This window comes from Saprolegnia parasitica, assembly GCF_000151545.1.
Source record: "Saprolegnia parasitica CBS 223.65 unplaced genomic scaffold supercont2.8, whole genome shotgun sequence".
In the NCBI taxonomy this organism is placed as follows: domain Eukaryota; phylum Oomycota; class Saprolegniomycetes; order Saprolegniales; family Saprolegniaceae; genus Saprolegnia; species Saprolegnia parasitica.
The window spans coordinates 303,159-321,312 of record NW_012156402.1 but is presented as its reverse complement, the minus strand read 5'-3'; the positions used below and the strand labels follow the sequence as shown (position 1 = coordinate 321,312).

At 57.3% G+C, this 18,154-nt stretch overlaps 8 protein-coding genes across 8 annotated transcripts; 7 read left to right on the top strand and 1 right to left on the bottom strand.

Annotated features, from left to right (window-relative positions):
* Positions 1–2: 2 nt before the first annotated feature.
* On the top strand, positions 3–3,391 carry SPRG_19473 (hypothetical protein; the record flags this gene model as incomplete). Its single annotated transcript, XM_012342011.1, has 18 exons — positions 3–323; positions 374–641; positions 686–738; positions 786–837; positions 884–978; positions 1,021–1,085; positions 1,133–1,178; positions 1,228–1,324; positions 1,377–1,522; positions 1,568–1,658; positions 1,711–1,769; positions 1,819–1,911; positions 1,963–2,015; positions 2,062–2,378; positions 2,434–2,623; positions 2,679–2,943; positions 2,993–3,153; positions 3,199–3,391. 18 exons carry the CDS (start codon positions 3–5, stop codon positions 3,389–3,391), a joined length of 2,565 nt encoding a protein of 854 aa, XP_012197401.1.
* An 80-nt stretch (positions 3,392–3,471) lies between these two features.
* SPRG_03224 (hypothetical protein) lies at positions 3,472–5,692 on the bottom strand (the record flags this gene model as incomplete). The annotated part of the gene is made up of 9 exons (XM_012341811.1): positions 5,445–5,692; positions 5,256–5,391; positions 4,961–5,206; positions 4,824–4,910; positions 4,351–4,776; positions 4,119–4,303; positions 4,051–4,069; positions 3,625–3,999; positions 3,472–3,573 (listed from the first exon to the last, which is right to left on the bottom strand). The coding sequence occupies exons 1-9, from the start codon at positions 5,660–5,662 to the stop codon at positions 3,472–3,474; spliced, it is 1,794 nt and encodes a 597-aa protein (XP_012197201.1). The 5' UTR covers positions 5,663–5,692.
* Positions 5,693–6,701: 1,009 nt separating this feature from the next.
* Positions 6,702–8,812, top strand: SPRG_03223 (hypothetical protein). Its single transcript, XM_012341810.1, has 10 exons — positions 6,702–6,866; positions 6,910–6,969; positions 7,024–7,075; positions 7,124–7,216; positions 7,267–7,465; positions 7,520–7,890; positions 7,938–8,207; positions 8,259–8,337; positions 8,393–8,485; positions 8,534–8,812. The coding sequence occupies exons 1-10, from the start codon at positions 6,712–6,714 to the stop codon at positions 8,704–8,706; spliced, it is 1,545 nt and encodes a 514-aa protein (XP_012197200.1). The 5' UTR covers positions 6,702–6,711; the 3' UTR covers positions 8,707–8,812.
* Positions 8,813–9,688: 876 nt separating this feature from the next.
* SPRG_03222 (hypothetical protein) lies at positions 9,689–10,826 on the top strand (the record flags this gene model as incomplete). The annotated part of the gene is made up of 5 exons (XM_012341809.1): positions 9,689–9,876; positions 9,923–10,102; positions 10,165–10,310; positions 10,360–10,750; positions 10,804–10,826. Coding segments are annotated over 4 exons (826 nt in total), but the record flags the coding sequence as incomplete, so codon positions are not given.
* A 674-nt stretch (positions 10,827–11,500) lies between these two features.
* On the top strand, positions 11,501–11,756 carry SPRG_03221 (hypothetical protein; the record flags this gene model as incomplete). The annotated part of the gene is made up of 2 exons (XM_012341808.1): positions 11,501–11,642; positions 11,698–11,756. 2 exons carry the CDS (start codon positions 11,501–11,503, stop codon positions 11,754–11,756), a joined length of 201 nt encoding a protein of 66 aa, XP_012197198.1.
* Positions 11,757–11,911: 155 nt separating this feature from the next.
* Positions 11,912–12,941, top strand: SPRG_03220 (hypothetical protein; the record flags this gene model as incomplete). Its single annotated transcript, XM_012341807.1, has 3 exons — positions 11,912–12,175; positions 12,300–12,653; positions 12,702–12,941. 3 exons carry the CDS (start codon positions 11,912–11,914, stop codon positions 12,939–12,941), a joined length of 858 nt encoding a protein of 285 aa, XP_012197197.1.
* A 1,388-nt stretch (positions 12,942–14,329) lies between these two features.
* Positions 14,330–15,858, top strand: SPRG_03219 (hypothetical protein; the record flags this gene model as incomplete). Its single annotated transcript, XM_012341806.1, has 6 exons — positions 14,330–14,422; positions 14,477–14,657; positions 14,702–15,066; positions 15,108–15,374; positions 15,424–15,640; positions 15,688–15,858. The coding sequence occupies 6 exons, from the start codon at positions 14,330–14,332 to the stop codon at positions 15,855–15,857; spliced, it is 1,293 nt and encodes a 430-aa protein (XP_012197196.1). The 3' UTR covers position 15,858.
* Positions 15,859–16,307: 449 nt separating this feature from the next.
* SPRG_03218 (hypothetical protein) lies at positions 16,308–18,141 on the top strand (the record flags this gene model as incomplete). Its single annotated transcript, XM_012341805.1, has 9 exons — positions 16,308–16,357; positions 16,405–16,456; positions 16,502–16,594; positions 16,644–16,833; positions 16,878–17,245; positions 17,296–17,562; positions 17,616–17,694; positions 17,744–17,836; positions 17,886–18,141. The coding sequence occupies 9 exons, from the start codon at positions 16,308–16,310 to the stop codon at positions 18,077–18,079; spliced, it is 1,386 nt and encodes a 461-aa protein (XP_012197195.1). The 3' UTR covers positions 18,080–18,141.
* Positions 18,142–18,154: the final 13 nt, after the last annotated feature.

Sequence of the window (18,154 nt, the reverse complement as noted above, 5' to 3'; positions counted from 1 at the left end):
CCATGGCTTGTCTGCTGCGCACGACGGCCGAGACGGCCGCGTGGCTCCGTGAGCTCTACGCATTGACCAAGACGAACGCCTTTGGCGCGTGCAAGGCAGCGCTGGCAGCGGCCATGACGGACGTGCCACCAATGACGGCAGCGTCCCGCCTCGTGGCGCTGCTTGTGGTGCTGTGGCACGAGAGTAGTGGCGACCTGCCGCTCGCGTACCTCGCGCTCATGGCAATGGACGAGACCCGGTGCTGGGAAGAGCACGTCGACGACACCGTTGTCGAGACACTCGTCGCCCACGTGCTTGAGGCCATCGCACGTGCCAGCATCGAGGTACGAACTGTCTTGGCAGCCAACATGCATTGCCGCGATGGAATGCGTAGGAAGCCAAAGTCGTCGTCAAGGCTATCGAGGTGTTTTCACTCATGTCACGCATCGTCGATGCAAGCGTCTGTGTCGACGACTACGTGACGTCGCTCCTGGCGGTCCCCGCGGGCCAAACGAGCGCGATCAAGCTCATTGCGCTTCGTCCAACGTACACATGGCCCTACGCAGCGGTTCTAACGACGCTCGTGGAGACGAAAAGCTGGCCCTTGGCCGACCAGCTCCTCAAGCAAACGCAATTCTCTCTCGCACCAGAGACGCACCATGGTACCTCGTCCATAGAAGAAAAGGATTGTATTGGGATGTCTTAGACCTCTGCGCGACGGCAATTGCACTGGCGGTGGCTGCAAGCGATATGAAAAGAGTAAGAACAACGACGGCGATGCGGATGACAATATTGTGTACAATTAGGCCCACCGACTCGTCCACGCGTACGGTCTCGTCGATCGGTTCCCGGACGTTGGTGCGTTCTTGGCGCATGAAGCCAGTGTCTTTGACGTGGCGAATAGAGGTGGCCTTCCGGTCCGAGTCGCTGCAAAAGCTGTGCACGCAGCGCAAGTGGGCCGCCGCCGCGTCCTTTGTCGGACGCAACACCAGCCTGCAGGTCGTGTCGCCTCCATGATCTTGGTTGTTGATGAAGCTATAGATGATGCTGTTGAAAAAAGCGGTTGCCGCTGGCAATGTGGAGCTGGCGCGGGAGTGGCACCAGCGGTTGACAATAGGCGTGCAGCAGCCAATGTCATGCGATCGGATGGTAGGTTCAACTTGCCGGCTGAGGCGTTTCCAGTTGCAGCCCCCACAACGGTATGTAGCCTTGAATGCGAGTCGAATCGCTTCGCAACCCACGACGTAGACGGCAATCAGCTACGTGGCGCTGCCCGGCACTGTGGCCATCGAGATCTGCGATGCGCAAGACGACCTGCAGGCGCTTCAGGCCTGTCTCCGCGAGGGTACATGACGGCGAAGACAGTTGGGATATGTGGCGACGCATGCGTCTGATAGCGCTCCAGACGACGACGCAGCCTGTGCTGGTCGGCGTGGATCTGGAATGGAAGCCCGTTTACTCAAAAGGAGAGAGCTCCCTCGCGAGCCTCCTCCAGGTCGCACTCGTAGACCGCGTCTTCCTCATCGACTTGGTCCACATTGAGGTACGCACGTGAGTTGATGTTGTATCGTTTTCGGATGGCTTTTAGGGTCATTTGAACGCTATCGACGTTGTCCATTGGATGCTGGCCGAACCGCGGTTTCTCAAGCTCGGCTTTGGCTTCGAGACCGACGTGCGCGGTACACCCGATGTACACTAGTCGATCGCATGATTAGAACGATGGTTGTCTAGTTCTTGCCGACACGTTCCCCGAGGTGCTGCCCATCGTGACCGTACAGTCGCTGCTCGAGGTAGACGCTGAACCCAAGCCCTGTGCGACATGTCATTTCGTCCATGCAGATCGACACGGTTTTGCACCACTTTTGCCCGACCGCGACCGCCAAGAGTTTGTCTGACGTGGTGGAAACCGTGCTGGGACTGCCGCTGGACAAGGTAGTTCCTCGGCGACAACGGTGCGGGTCGTTTACAAGGTGCGCTTTCTAGACCCAGCAAGTCTCGAATTGGGATGCACGACCCTTGTCGCTGGACCAGCAAATGTAAATTGCCATCTGTCCATCCAGGTGGTCCGATATGTTCTTGCAGGTATGCTGCGCTGGACGCGTGGTGTCTCGTCCACGTGACTGAGCGCTTGGCGGTCGGCGCCGCGGCCGACTGGTTCGAGCCGCTCACGACGACACTGCGCGTCACTTCGTCCTTGTCTGCCGACGTGGCGACTCGTCGACGGGCCCGGTACGAGCTCCAGCATCGACTGCCAACGTCGCTGGCGAGGCCTGGTGCCGCCGTTGCCGCGCTCTTGGCGTCGACGCCAGACGCCCACGTCGTCGTGTCGCAGCTCTCGGAGGTCGATCTGACGGCGAACCACGTTGTCGCCGCCAACACGCTCTGTGTTTTTGCCAACCGTAGCTTCCTCCTCTTTCTGGTGTACTAGTAGCATTGAAGCGCTACTTTTTGCAGAGCAACCGATGGTGGCGCTGCTGCCGCAAACGACGAAGCTCGATTTGGGCGCCTTGGCGACTGCGACGGGTGCCTCCCGCCGGTTCGTGCGGCTCGCCAAAGCTACCGAGTGTATCGATATCTTTGGCTACGCACCGGGTTGTGTCCCGCCCATCGCGCATCGTCAGGCCATGCCGTTGCTTGTTGACAGGCATGTCGTCTCTGTACTTGAATGGAAGAGGGTCATGAAGACCGATGCCATGTAGCTCGCTGGACGCAGAAACGACACTTGTCGTGGGCAGTGGAAAACACCATGTGGTGCTGCAGCTGTCGCTGGCGACGCTTCGGACTCTCGTCGACGTCCGTATCGTACCGTTGTCCAAGGCGTCGGCTGCCGACATGGAGGCGACGAACGCCAAGTTCCTCGTGGATGCGCACTTGGGCAAGCTCGCCCGCTGGTTGCGCATGCGCGGTATCGACAGCGTTCAGTTCACGCAAGGCGAGAACAATCGCGACGCCCTACTGGACCAAGTACGTCCATTTTAGCGACGTCAAGGTGCCAATGAGGTGAACGTTCTAGGCGGCAGCGGAGGCGCGCATGGTGCTCACGACCGACCGTCGCCTTGCGGCGCGCCGAAGCGCCGCGCCATGCTTTCTACTGACGACGACGGATCCGCGCGACCAGCTTCGCCAAGTGCTCCAGCACTTTGGCTTGGGCCAGCAGAGCTCGGTGGCACCGAGGTACGTTTGCATAGCACTTGCTTGCAACCAACTAGAATGGACTAGTTTTGTCCATCCGCGCTGCACCCAGTGCAACAACGATACGTTCACGCTGGTCGACGCCGCCGCCGCGCAGACCAAGCAGGTGCTTTCCGCCACCACCCTTGCGTCGGTAACCGAGTTTTGGGTCTGCAACACGTGCAACAAGGTGTTTGGTCGGCGTGGAAGCGCTTTCAAGACGTTCGCTTCCAGGGCGTGACGAAGTAACCACGATTGCTTTTTGAGAATCTCAGTATATTGACATGGACATGTATCTATCACGTCTAGATACGACATGGATCACGTCGCTGCGTCTATCCTGGGACTCGCATTGCGATGGCGGCGCCAGTGCTGCACGTGCATGGCGAGCTGCGCACGGACGAGCCCCGCACTGGCTTCGAGCTGAGCCGATGGATCTCTGTTAGTCAAGCGTACATAGACCACGAATCGTACCTCGGCGCAGCGGCTGGAGACACGATCCCGTTCGCTTGCCGCACTCGCCACCAGCTGCGCGGTCTCGGTGTGCCACTGTCGCTGATCGGCAGCATACCGCGCTTGCAGCTCTTCCAGCGCTTGCTGGCTCACATGAGCGGCGTCGTCCGTAGAGGTTTTGGTCGATGCCGCCTCCAGTGACACGGACGCGTGGTGGAGCTCGGCTTGGAGGTCGGCGATGGTCGCCTCTTGGTTTGATGCGGCGGTGCAGAGTTGGATCACTTGCGTTTGCGCCTCGGCGAACGCCGCCTCGAGCCGCGCAGCGTCCTCTTGGAAGTGCACACAGTTGGCGCGAAGGTGCTGGTACTCTGCATGTCCCTGCACCGCTGTCAACAACTACGTAATTATTGTGTGAGCTCGAAAGGGCCTCCAACCATGGTGCTTCACCAATGCGTCGTCCGTGTTGCTACACATAAGGTTGAGATGAAGGAGACGACGATGAAGGCGGTGCGTACGTTGCTATTTGGATCGTCGTGCTCGGCGGGATGCATTGCACAGCCGCATCAACACCCCGAGGTGTGGCAGCTGCTGTCGTTGGTACTACGTCGGAAGGCTCCACTTCCGTTTGTATGGCCAAGTCGGCCTTTTCGAGATCGAGTGTTTGCGAAGTGGCGTCCTTCCCGATGGTCTCGAGTGTCGACTGGTATCCGACAGTTGAGACGAGGAGGAAGACACTACACAATGTACCAGAGGTGGAATGGGGTCGTGGGTGGTCCCGTTGTGCGCTTGATGCTCGTAGTGCAGTCGCTGAGCGCGCTCGCCTTGCCACGCTTCCTGGAGCCACTCGACGGTCTTTGTGAGTTCGCGAATCTCGGCTTCGTGCTCGTGCAATTGCTTCGATTGAATGTAAAATTCTTGCCCGAGCTCCGTGTTGGTCTTTGTGAGCTCGTCCAGCTCTTTCGACGCCTTGCGCTCCATCTCCCAGTGCAGCTGGAGATTCATCGACTGCTCGTGCTCCAAGCGATGCTCCAAAACGCGTACTTGATCGCGCAGCGCCTCGATGCGCGTCTCGTATGCGCGCGCTTGGTGCGCCCACTGCGCCGACGTCGTCGTCACCTGAGCTTCGAGCGCGCGCACGCGGGCCTCGGTGCTTTTGAGCTGGTTCAGCACGGACTAGAGCAATCATCTTCATCCTGCTATATGCGACAGCAAGGAGGTACCAATGTCGCGTCAGATGCACGCGCCGTCTGCTGCTCGTGCTCGAGTTGCTGGAAGAGGATGCCAATTTTCTCTTCAAACGCCTGCAGCTAAGTCCGCCATCATCACATCGGCACGTCGCTTCCTACAGCAGGTGTACCTGGAGCTCGTAGCTGGTTTTTGTCTGAGTCAAAAGATCGGATTGATACTCGTGGAGCTGCTTGAACCGGGTGCACGAGCCACAGGACGAGAGCTGCGTTGAAAGCACTTGGAGGTTGGCGTGGAGCTGAGCATGGGATGCGTCAAGCGCCGCCACCATGGATGCTTCGCTGCGTTCAACGAGCATTTGCATTTCGCGCTTGACGTCTGTCGCAAGACTCGAAGCATCGTCCATGGGTTCCCGCACCTATACCACCGCATCTCCGCACTTCTGTGCTCGTCATAGAAGCTTGTACACTGGAAATAGGTCTGGCAGCCAGTGTTGACGGTCCGAGGTGGTCCAAAAGCACTTGGTACAGCTGAGCTTTGGAGTAATTTGCGCCGTGGATCTTGTGGACAACGGACCATAGTTTATTGAGCAGCTGCTGGTTCCTACAAAGTAGAATATATCGATCGAGAATGTCTCTAAAGCAATGACATCCTACGGTGCAGCAGGTTGGCCTTTCTGAAGCCTTGCCAACTCCTCTTTCAAGACACGACACTCCTCCTTGGTCGCATGAACTTGAACGAGCGCCGCCGCGGCCTCCTCGATCGCAACGTCGCGCTCCGTGGTCGCGAGCTTGGCGGCCTGCTCCATGGTCGTGGCTGCGCCCGAAGGGTACCTGCCTTTGCCAACGGGCTGCGCCGGTCGAACCTGCGCCATGCCCGTTGGGATTTGAGCCCACAACGAAAATATCTTATCCGTTTCAGACGCGACACAATCTTGTAGCAAGGCGGCATGTGTCTCATCTCATGTACTTCAGCGGGTAGACTGCTCGCTTCGCGTCCGAGTTCGACAACGTGTCGGAGAATGTATTGGACGAGATCCGTCGCATCGTAGCTCGCTGGACACGATTCAAATTGACTCTGCCGCACAAGCATGCTGCTATCTATGTGCGAGCGCTTTAAAGGCTTGATCTTGCATACAACGTTACTGTTCACCGACATCGAGAGCATTTCGACGCAGCAGGCCTCGTTCGCGGATGCCTCGTGGGGCAAAGCAACGACACTATGGCATCGCGCAACCGGTCGTTTTTGTTGATACATTCCGATCGAGAGTCTTGGAGCCATCTCATGGGCGTGCCTTGTGCCAACGCTATCAAGCTTCCACCAACGTGCCATCCCCGTCAAGCAGCAGCTCAATTGTCTGAAGCGTCCTCCGCCCATGTGACGTGGCAGGTTGTGCATGGGAAGCCCCAAACATAGGATTTAGGCAGCTTTGGACAAGCGACTCAATGGAAGGACCCTTACAAAACAAAATCAACTTTTGAACTTTAACTCTTCGATCTTGCCGCGCTTCTTTGTATACGTAGACCGATGCTAATGCATGAGGGGAGGTAGCGCACACCGTATACTCTCCACGAACCTCCATTCTACTCTAAGAGGGCTTCCAACCTGCTACAGTTAGGCTTGATCTCGCGCAGCTCCGATTCTGACCCTGTTGTCCTTGTCCATCATCTCGTTTCTGGCATCGCCATTTATTGTACTGCACCAGAAAGTTCGAAGAAATAGAAAGACGGAAGATTTGGACCGTGCGTGCATCGCGTGGGTGCGACGGGTCGTGGCAGCCTCACGTGGTTGCGTGACGCTGGTTTGTATGGAACCGCGATCCGACACGGCCAAAAACCGAGTTATGTATAGAAACACGTGTCACGGGACTGACATTGCCTTTTCTAACGTCAAGAAGCCTTTGCCAGCGCATATTTGAAATCGATGCTTGCCGACGCCGCGTGGATCCTCCTGACGCTGCTGCTCGCCGTCGTGGTGCCAATATGCATTGCGTACGTCGTGCTGTGCCCCAGCGACCACGGCTTCTCGTACGCGCGACTGCCAGGTCCACCGCCGTCGCACTGGCTCCTCGGCAACGCGTATCTATTTTGCAGCCGCAGCAACCTGACAGCAACAACATAGGCGCGACATCTTTCAAGCCCGCTGGAACGAAGGCAGCTTCCCCGAGCCCGGCTTGTCGTGGTCGGTTCTCTTGACGTATTTTTGTGTCGTGGCCAACGCTGTCGTGTCCTCTAGGCTCAAGCAGTACGGTTCAGCGTACCACGTTCGCATCCTCTACATCCATCGCGTACGACGACCTGCAGTACCGAGGACTGCGCCCAAGATATGCGAATAGATTGCGTTGGCCGACCCGGTCGCGCTCAAGCACGTGCTCGTCACCAAGGCCAAGGACTTTCCACGCAACAATCTCTCGCGTGCGTTTATCACTGTACGAAACGACGCGTGCATTGTCACTTTGAAATGATGCAATGCGAATAGAAGCTCGTGCAGGGCGTCGGGCTCTTGAGCGCCGAAGGCGACGACCACATGGCGATGCGGCGCATGATGAACCCACACTTTTCCCACTCGAACCTCAAGAGCTTTGTGCCGCTGTTTGCCGCCCACACCCGCCGCCTCCTCTCGCAATGGCGCACGGACAAGCTTGTGGATACAAACGCGCCCGTCAACCTCTATGCTTGTACGGACTCATTTTGTGTTGTCCCGATGTATCGATCGTTATGGTGAGGACTAGACTTTACCAAGCTCACGCTCGACATTATCGGGATTTCGGCCTTTGGCTATGACTTTGGCGCGATTACTGGCACCGACGAGGCCGAGAGCAACGCGTACAATGACGCCAAGCTACCTGCGACGCTTTTTTCGATCCTCGGCACTGCGTATGTCCCGGGATGGCGCTACCTCCCGCTCCCTGGCTTTGCACGCCGGCGGGCTGCTCGGGATACGCTCATGGCCGTTGTGCTACGCGTGATTGAAGCCAAAATGGCGGCCCCGGCAGTCGATCCCCCCCGCGACCTCCTCGATCGGATGTTGGCGGCGGGCCCCGACATGTCGGCGACGGAGGCGCGTGCTCACGTGTTTACGTTTATGCAAGCCGGGCACGAGGTACTTATTCTGTCTCAGACAAGTTGTCTAATTGGCAATCTGCGGAGACGACGAGCAACACGCTGTGCTGGGTCGTTGCGCTGCTCTCGCAGCACCCGGCAATCGAGGCGGCAGTCCGCGCCGAGTGCCAAGCCGCGCTCCAGCAGTGTCCGGACGGCAGCTTCACGGCGGATGGCCTGGCACACATTCCGCTGCTGACGGCAGTGATTCAGGAAACACTGCGGTACTACCCGACCGTCATCAACCTCGCAGCGCGCGGCGTGACCAAGGACGAAGTCGTTCCGCTCTCGGATGGCTCGCTGTTGCACGTGCCCAAGGTACGAGAGCATTTCTCTTTTCATGAGTCGGTGAGGCACCTTGGCAAGTAGAGTGCAAATCTGTGGGTGGACGTGGCTGCGATCCACCGCAACCCGGCCTACTGGACGCGACCGGATGAGTTTGTGCCAGGTAGCTCTGCAAGCCCATGGAACCAAGTGGTGTCATGATGATGCGTGTGCTGTAGACCGCTTTATCGAAGGCACCGAGGTGCACGGCGCCGATTTGCATCTGCGCGGGGGCAAGGGCCACACGTTTTTCTACTTTCCATTCAGCGCTGGTACCGTGCTCTGAACACGCAGCACGGAGATGAAGATTGTGCGACTAGGCGAGAAGAATTGCATCGGCCACCGGTTTGCTTTGATGGAGCTGCAGACGATTCTTGTGCACGTGTTGGCCTCGGTTCGGTTTGCTGTGACACCCGCCGCCGTCTTGCACCCGAAGCGCCAACTCGCCACGATCACGCCGGTGCTGCTCGAGACAACCATCCATTCGGTCTAAACGCTCCAGTTCGGACGCCGCGTTTTGAAAACAAGGGAGCCCGCGTGCATGTCGAGAGCCAATTACGCTATATATAAGACTGGAGTCCTTATTGCGATACTGGTGGTGATGATGTAAGGTGTCTGCCGTGTTGAAGAGCCGTCGAATCGGCGCTGTAACTGCCGCTTCAAAAGCTTTGGTGGAGATTGTGAACGGTGGTTCGGGTAGCGCAAAAGAGTTGTTCTCGTCGCGGGAGACGGCAAGCGAGCCCTGCAGCCTGCTCCTCACCGTCGCCACCACCACGATCCGCCACGGCCTTGATACGAAGGCGACCGTTTGTTGTCGCTGGTCGTTTGAAGCCGAGCAAATTGGTCGCCGAGTCGTTGACACGTCCTCAAGCTGCCACGTCATGGGTGAAATCCAGAAACGTACGCCAGGTTCTAGATTTTCTCCCTGGATCACCGGGCGACGAATAGCATGCTTGTCCAAGCGCTGTGGACCTTGGCACTTGCTGGGGCGGTCTGCTACTACGTGCGCACGGTATGGCCGCGGCGCCAGATGCTCGCCAAGTTGCCGTCGCCACCTGCGTCCAGCTGGTTCCTAGGCCACGCGTACTCAGTGCTTTATGAATAAGACTACACGGGTGGCATGTTATTATAGGCGCGAAGTCATGGGCGATGTCTCGGGCACATACCCCAACCCCGCGCTCTCTTGGTATTCAACAAATGCACGTGCATGCTGGAGTTCGCGTCCATGCGTAGGCTCGAAGAGTACGGCTGTGTCTACTATTTTCGTCTTTTGCACTTGGGGCGCGTATGTGTTCCGTCTTCTGTGGACAATATCGTCTTCATTTGCATTGTAGGTGGCTCTGGCCGACCCCATCGGGCTCAAGCACGTGCTGGTGACGCACGCGAGTCGGTACCCGCGCGACGACACAACCCGGACGTTTCTCCGCGTACACCCATTCTCAAAAAGCAATATTGTCATTCTTTCTGTAGACGTACATGAACGGCGACAGCCTTGTGAGTGTCGAAGGCGCCGACCACGCGTCGATGCGCAAAGCACTCAACCCGCACTTTAACCTCGCGCACCTCAAGCTCTTTGTGCCCGTTTTTGTGGCCCACGCCAACGCGATGCTCGCGCACTTTGCGCGCGCGATCGACACCAACACGGCGCTCGACTTGCACCGAGGTGTAGCCGCCTCTCTCACATGAGCGCGCCGTCATCGCGGCCCTAGTGTGGTCGCTTCTGACGCTCGACATTATGGGCATCTGCATGTTTGGCTACGATTTTGGCGCACTCGCAGGCACCAACGCCGCGAACAACCAGGCGTATGTCGACGCGCAGTTCCCGCCGTCGATTGTCGCAATGGTGGGTACAGTGCTCGTGCCCGGGTGGTTCACCTGCCGCTGCCCGGGTACGCCCGCCGTCGCCACGCGATCGCCAAGCTTCAAGGCATTGTGATGCGTGTCATCGAAGCTAAAATGGCCCAAGCGATCGATGTTCATGCGAGCCACGACCGCCCGCCTCAGGACCTCCTCGATCTCATGCTCCTCTCGGACCGCAACATGACGTCGGCCGAGGCCCGGGTGCATGTGCAGGTTTTTATGCAGGCTGGCCACGAGGTTGTTGCTTTGTGCTTCTACCGCTTTGACACTTCAAGGTATCAAGTAGACAACGAGCCACGCGCTGTCGTGGGCGATTGCGATGCTCTTGCGCTACCCCGACGTCGCGGCCAAGGTACAAGCCGAATGCGATGCCACGAGCGCTCGCTTCGGCAACGAGCTTTCGCACGATGCCGTCGGCGACTTGGTCTACGTGACGGCCTTTCTCAAAGAGACAGCGCGCTGCTACCCGGCCATCACGATGCTCGCACCACGGTCCGTGACCGTCGACGACGTCATCCCGCTCGCTGACGGCTCGAGTGTTGCGATTCCCAAGGTATATTGTGTTTCAGACTTGTGTGGACATGGTATTGTCTGTTAGGGCACATCGATCTACGTGGATCTCGTGGCCATGCATCGCAACCCGACGTACTGGACGCGGCCCAACGACTTTTGCCCGGGTCCGCCTTCTTTCACGAACATCCGTTCGAGGCTTTAATGCTATGATGGTTAGAACGATTTATAGAAGGTAGCGCGCAGAGCAACGCGGATCGAGCGCTTCGGCACGGCGCGGGGCACACATTTCACTACCTTCCGTTCTCAATGGGTAGATACATGTTGAGTTTGAGTGCGATTTTTGAGATTGATACATCTTGCTACGTATGTAGGCGAAAAGAATTGCATCGGCCAGCGCTTTGCGATGCTTGAGATGCAAATTCTACTCGTCAAAACGCTCGCCGCGGTCGAGTTCAAGGCCACCAAGCGCACCAACTTGGACCCGAGTCGCGAGCTCGTATCCATCACGCCCACGTGCTTGGAAGTCACCGTGCACCGCCGCAGCACCACGACGGCTTGAAACTCGGTCGCCGTAGGCGCTATGGTTGTTTCAACATTCAAGTGAAACGATGAGCCGCATATCGATTTCACTCTACTAGTAGGGAATAATAACCATGTCTGACTCTCTTGATTTCATTGTGCTACTTGACGAGAACTATTGAATAAGATCTGCATCCCTTGGCTCAGGCGAATGACTCCCGTAAACACTGCCCGAAACGAGGCTGCTTTACGGTCGCGCGGGTGGTCGATCGCCACTCAACTTCAACATATCATCCGGATATTCATGATCCGCATCATATCATCCGGATACCCTACGCCTTTCCCAACAACGTTGACATCAACAGCCGCAGTCAGAGACGACGCGCGTGACTGAAATGTTGGAGTGGTCGCTGGTCACGACCGCCCTTCTCGGCCTTGGGCCGCTCGCGCTCTTGTACTACATCACGTCCAGCCCGTACTGGCGTGGGCTGCACAAGCTCCCCGGCCGCCATCGTCGTCGCTTCTGCTTGGCCTCGCGTACGCTCTCCATCATCGAAGATCATCACGCCGATGGATAATGTGGTGTATAGAGCAGACATCACGGGGCGCGACTGGGACAAGGGCCAATACCCGCATCCGAGCGTGAGCTAGTGCGCATGATCTCTTCTGGGGTTTCCCAGCTCATGCGTCTCTCATCGGCTAGCGCGCGGCAGTATGGCATGGTCTACTACAACCGCGTCGTACACATGCACCGCGTATCGGACTCAACTGGTCTTTGCACGGCTGACGACGGCGCGTAGGCGTCGATGCTGGACCCAATCGGGCTCAAGCACGTGCGCGTGACCCGCAGCGACAACTACCCTCGGGACCACCTCGCACGCACGCTCTTCCACGTACGTCCACCGCATTCGGTGCCAAAAACGACGATCGTGGATGCAGAAATGTTTCGCGGTGTCGGGCTCCTCTCGACGTTTGGCGCCGCTCACACGACGATGCGCAAGCAGCTCACGCCGCATTTTGGTCACATCCAGCGTTTTCTGCCCATCTTTCAGCGTCACGCTCGCCACTTTGTGGCGTCGCTACCGACGTCGACGCCAATCGATATGCTGGAAAGTAGGAGTATACCACATCCTGGACTCGACAAAATGATTCCAGCATGCCTCACGTCATCTTGGTTATCTAGAGTTGACGCAGCTCACACTGGACGTCATTGGCGTCTCGGCGTTTGGTTTTGCGTTTGGCGCTGTCGACGGTCGTCTTAGTCCCGAGCTCCAAGCGTTCAACGACGTCAAGATGCCTTCGTCGTTCGTTGTCAACCTCGGAATCGTCTTCTTTCCGTTCTGGGACTACCTTCCCTTTGCCTCGGTGCAGCGCCGGGTGGCAGCGACCGACACGATTCAAGATACGGTCTATCGTGTGATCGATGCCAAGCTGCAAGCACCCGCCGACCGAGACGTGACCGATCTGCTCGACCTCCTCCTGCTTTCGGGCACGTCGGCAGCCGACGCCCGTGTCCACGTGACGACCTTTCTGCAGGCCGGCCACGAGGTAGTAGGCGAAAGGTCATCGCTGCCCGTCAGGATACTTGTTGGCTAGACGACGTCGGGGACGCTGGCGTGGGTACTGGTGCAGATCGCGACGCATGCGGACGTGGCGACTCGGGTCTATGCAGAGTGCCGTGACGTGCTACATCGGCATCGAGACGACGACATGACAAGCGACGTGCTGGCCGAGCTACCGTACTTGACGGCGGTGATTCAGAAACCTTGCGCTTGTACCCCACAGGACCGTCGCTCGCCGATCGCATTGCGCTCGAGGACGATACCGTGCCGCTAATCGGTGGCAAGTCGGTCTTTATCCCCAAGGCACCATCCACGTCGTGTGGTGCTGCCACGTGGAAAGACGTCATATGTATGGTTAGGGCACGCAGCTCTCATTTGATATTTTGGCCATGCATCGCAACCCGATGTTTTGGACACATCCCGATTCGTTTCGTCCAGGTTCGAGTGCGATTGTGTGGAAAAAAATGTCATTGTCGATGTAGACCGGTTTCTGAACGGCCATCCCCTTCAATTGGCCGACAAGGCGCTGCGGGGCGGTATTAGCCACGCGTTCGTGTACCTTCCGTTTGGTGCAGGTATGTTGTATTTCTCGATACTACACGAAAAGGATAGACTTGATACGTTGATACTGGACTAGGCGTCAACCACTGCATTGGCCAGCGGTTTGCCATGCTGCAAATGCAAGTCCAACTACTCTACCTTCTGGGAACGTATCACGTGACATTGACGCCCAATGCCAATGTAAACCCCAAGCGGGATCTGGTGACGATGCACCCGACGCATCTCGAGGTGCTGCTGACCAAAGTGTGACCCTTTTATCAAAGACGGTGCTAGCTAATTGCACGTTATACGTGTACAATGTACAGTACACTTGTTTCTGGAGCTACGTGCGCGTCGTGGTATCGCATGGAACGAGCTTTCTTTGATGCCGTTGCCGCGCGCGGAGGGCGCTGGGGAAGAAAGCGCTTGCCCTTTGATTGCCATGGTCGGCTGACAGAAAAGGGTGTATTTGGACATGGGTGAATCGGTCCAACGGATTCCACGAGGTCACGGGACATCAATAGCGACGGTACACATACCGAGGTATACCGCGAGAACACACCATCAACCCCCTCGTAGGCAGTTGTCGCCCTTGCCGTCGAGCTCTCGGAAATGGCTTTCACCTGACATACATTAACCCTTTTTTGTCAATATGGGATGCTGGTGTCTTTTTACGTCATGAAAATTTCGAATCCGATTCCTGCGGCTTCGATATTTCGTGCTCAACGATGGCGCTGACATTGATGGGCAGCGTAGCCGCCGGTGCGCTCATCGCGCTCGGCCTGTTCGTCTACGTGCTCATGCAGCCGTACGTCCGCGGCCTCTACAAGCTCCGAGGCCCACCGTCGTCGTCGCTGCTGCTCGGCCTCGCGTACGTAGCGATGTGTCTTGTCGACTGTTAGCATTCTGCGTGCTTGTAGTGTCGACCTCGGTGGCATCGATTGGGACCGAGGCAACTACCCGCAGCCCATCGTCCGCTAGTACGCACGCCTTGCAACGACGCGCCTCTGATATCGGCAATGCTCTAGCGCTCGCGAGTACGGCATGGTCTACTACAATCGTCTGTTTCACATGCACCGGGTACGCTCCGATCGCTCGCACGTCTAGCGACGTCCAATGTAGATGGCCATGCTGGACCCTGTGGGGCTCAAGCACATTTTGGTGACCCGAAGTGACATCTATCCTCGGTGCCACATCACGCGCACGCTCTTTCAAGTATGTGCAATCGATATCTCTTGAACACGATTGAGATCTTTGTGATGCGACTAGAAACTGGCGCGGGGCGTCGGCTTGCTCAGCGCGGAAGGCGCTGTCCACGACCGCATGCGCAAGCAGCTGCACCCGCACTTTACGCCGCTACAGATCAAAAGCTTTCTGCCCATTTTCGAGCAGCACGCCAAGGCCTTTGTAAGCCATTTACAGCCGTCAACACCCATCGACCTCCTCGAGCGTACACCCTCTGCCACACGCACTGTATCATCTTGATACGACTAGGCTTGACGCAGCTGGCGCTGGATGTGATTGGTGTGACGGCCTTTGGCTTTGTATTTGATGCGATCAAGGGCAAGCGAAGCGACGAAATTCGCGCCTGCGAAGACTGCAAGATTCCCATTTCCATTTTGGCCAATGTGGGCGCCGCGTATTTTCCATATTGGGACCATATCCCGCTGCCTTGGATTGCGCGCCAGGCCCGAGCCAAGGACGTGCTGCAGCAGCTCGTGACGAGCGTTATTGACGCCAAGCTCGCGTCGCCCAAGACCCGCACGGCCCGCGACCTCTTGGACCTGATGCTGCTCTCGGAGATGTCGGCCGCGGATGCCCGAGTGCACGCCGCGACCTTTCTCCAAGCCGGGCACGAGGTAGCACCTATCAACTGGCGCGATGGTTGATACATTGATAGACGACGAGCAACACGTTGGCATGGGTCATTGTCACGCTGACTGCGCACCCGGAGATGGCCGAGCGCGTGCACCGCGAGTGTCAAGACGTCCTTGCGCTGCACCCAACCGGCTTAACCGCCACTGCGATATGCGACATTGTGTTTCTAACCGCTTGCATTCACGAGACGCTGCGGTTGTATCCGACAGCCCCGACCCTCTCGGACCGTATTGCAACCCAAGACGATGTGGTACCGCTCGTCGACGGTCACTCGTTTTTCGTGCCCAAGGTCGCTCCATATATTTGCAAAACAAGGATGTTAACACTGTGGACTGTAGGGCACCCAAGTCGGGATCGATGTGCTGGCCATCCATCGCAACCCGAGGTTTTGGACGCGCCCGGATGCCTTTTTACCAGGTACGACCGGGAACGAGAGGCTGAGTAGGCTGAAGCAGTGCGTAGACCGCTTTATGGAGGGACACGCGCTCCAGCGTGCCGACAAAGCCCTCCGCGGCGAGCTGAGTCAGTCGTTCGTTTACCTTCCGTTTAGCACTGGTAGGCTGTCATGACACCGGCGTGCGATGATAAAATAATGTGCCTAGGCGCTAAGAACTGCATTGGCCAGCGCTTTGCCTTATTGGAGATGCAAGTCGCTTTGGTCTACCTGCTCGGCACGTATCGCGTCCACTTGACGCCGCGCGCCAACGTCTTTCCGAAGCGCGACCTGACTACGATGCACCCCACGCTCTTGGAGGTGACATTGACGGCGTAGTAATACCTATCAATAATGTTGTCTACGCAATAATGTTGTCTCCGCAATGATTGTACTTGTCCAGGACGAGAGCACTACACGCGTTCAACGACCATCATCACCGCACTGCGTTTCGAATTTCAAAACGGTTGCGTGACACGGATTTGTATTTATTTGTCAAAATAATTGAAACTAGATACAAATCATCGTCACTGGACTGAACAGAAAGGCCGAAGATCGCAATCCGCACAATCAAATTGCTTTGGCAAAAACGACTGGAATCGACGATGTTGCTGACCGTGCTGGCGCTTCTACTAGTGCCACTATGTCTCTTGGTGTGGCGGGCGCGGCCGTACAAACGGTCACTCGCCAAGCTCCCGAGCCCGCCAGTGCTCCACACGCTCTTTGGTCACGCGTTCGTCAATCAACGCACCCGTGGTTCATCTCAGTCGTCCCCGTAGGAGCGGTGTCATGGGCATTGACTGGACGGCCGGCAATTACCCCGAGCCAGGCGTGAGCTGGTGCGCGGTCTCGTGCGCACCGGTATTCTATCGCACTTTTTTTGTAGGCTGCGACGCTACGGTCTTGCCTACTACCACCGCGCGATGCACATCCAGCGGGTTGCGCTCGGCGTGTGTTTGTATTCCTCAAACGTTCATGCGTAGATTACGCTTGCCGACCCGGTTGGGCTCAAGCACGTACTCGTGACGCACAGCAGCAAGTACCCGCGCGACCACATTTCCCGCACCATTTTTTCGGTACTCTTACTTGATACATTGATAGATTTATACAATCTTACCATGGCAGAAAATGTTTCGAGGCACCGGGCTCCTCTCGGCCCACGGCGCGGCCCACGCCGCGATGCGCAAGCAGCTCAACCCGCACTTTACGCACCTCCAGCTCAAGAGTTTTGTGCCGATTTTTGAACTGCACGCGACGCGTTTTCTCAAGGTGCTCTTAACACTGCCGGCGCAAACTCCGATCGACCTCCATGCGCGTACGCTCGCACGTCAATTGGATCTCGAATGAATGCGAGTGTAGATTTTACAAAGCTCACGCTCGATATCATCGGCGTCTCGGCCTTTGGCTATGACTTTGAGGCAGTTCTGGATAGCACAAGCGCCGACCTGCGCGCCTACGACGACGCGCGGCTGCCATCGTCGCTTCTACTCACCCTCGGGATGACGTGTATTCCCTTTTGGGAGTACCTTCCATTCGCCGACATTTCCAAGCGGCGACGCGCGACCGACACACTCCAGCGCATCGTCTTGCGCGTCATCGAGGCCAAAATGCTGGCACCCACTGCGGGCTCCAGCGACCTCCTCGACCTGCTCTTCGCCTCGGGCCCGCGCCTGACGCCGGCTGAGGCGTGCGTCCATGTCATGACCTTTCTTCAAGCCGGGCACGAGGTTCATCGCTGCATCCAAATCTGCACTATCGAGTACGAATTGTCATATAGACCACGAGCAACACGCTGTGCTGGGTGCTCGCGATGCTCGCAAAGCACCCGGCCGTCGCCGATCGTGTGCACGCCGAGTGCAAAGCCGTTCTAGAGCGTTTTCCCGCACCGTTGCCGTACGAAGCACTAAGCGAAGTACCGTACCTCACGGCGGTCCTCCAAGAAACCTTGCGCTGCTACCCCACCGTGCCGGCACTCGCCGCTCGCGATGCGCTCGACGACGACACCATTCCGCTGCACGATGGATCGACGCTCTCTGTGCCTGCGGTATGTGGTTTTTCTTTTGCGATACATCGACTTTTTGTTCGTATTGGGGTTAGGGTACGGCGATTTGGATCGATATTGTCGCCATTCACCGCAACCCTGCCTTCTGGACGCATCCCGACGCGTTCCTTCCCGGTGCGGTGTTGATGGATAAAGTGGTCGACTAACTAACGCCGGTGGCTAGAACGCTTTCTCGATGGTGACGCGCTGTATGCTGCCGACAAGGCACTGCGCGATGGCATGAGCAGCACCTTTTTCTATCTCCCGTTCGGCGCAGGTACTACCAAAGAGGCGTGGCGGGATCGTCCGATGACGAGTATTCCTAGGCGACAAGAATTGCATTGGCCAGCGGTTTGCCATGATGGAGATGCAAGTGATCTTGCTGCACCTTCTTGCGTCGCACAAGTTTCCACTGACAAAGCGCGCTTGCATGCACCCAAAGCGAGACATTGCCACCATGACACCCGTGTGCTTGGAGACCACGTTCGAGCCTCACCAAGCCGTTGCCGCGTCCTCGTAGCCGACAGCGATTCGCTTCCTAACCGACACCTCGAACGTCATGTATCAATGTATCAATTTGCGGGTTATCGAGCTT

What these genes read in the sequence shown, in the direction of transcription:
- SPRG_03223 (XM_012341810.1), top strand. Translation starts at nt 6,712, where the DNA reads ATGCTTGCCGACGCCGCGTGGATCCTCCTGACGCTGCTGCTCGCCGTC. An exon ending in CCCGAGCCCGGCTTGTCGTG is followed by an intron (nt 6,970 to 7,023) that starts GTCGGTTCTCTT and finishes CGTGTCCTCTAG; the next exon opens with GCTCAAGCAGTACGGTTCAG. An exon ending in GCATCCTCTACATCCATCGC is followed by an intron (nt 7,076 to 7,123) that starts GTACGACGACCT and finishes ATATGCGAATAG; the next exon opens with ATTGCGTTGGCCGACCCGGT.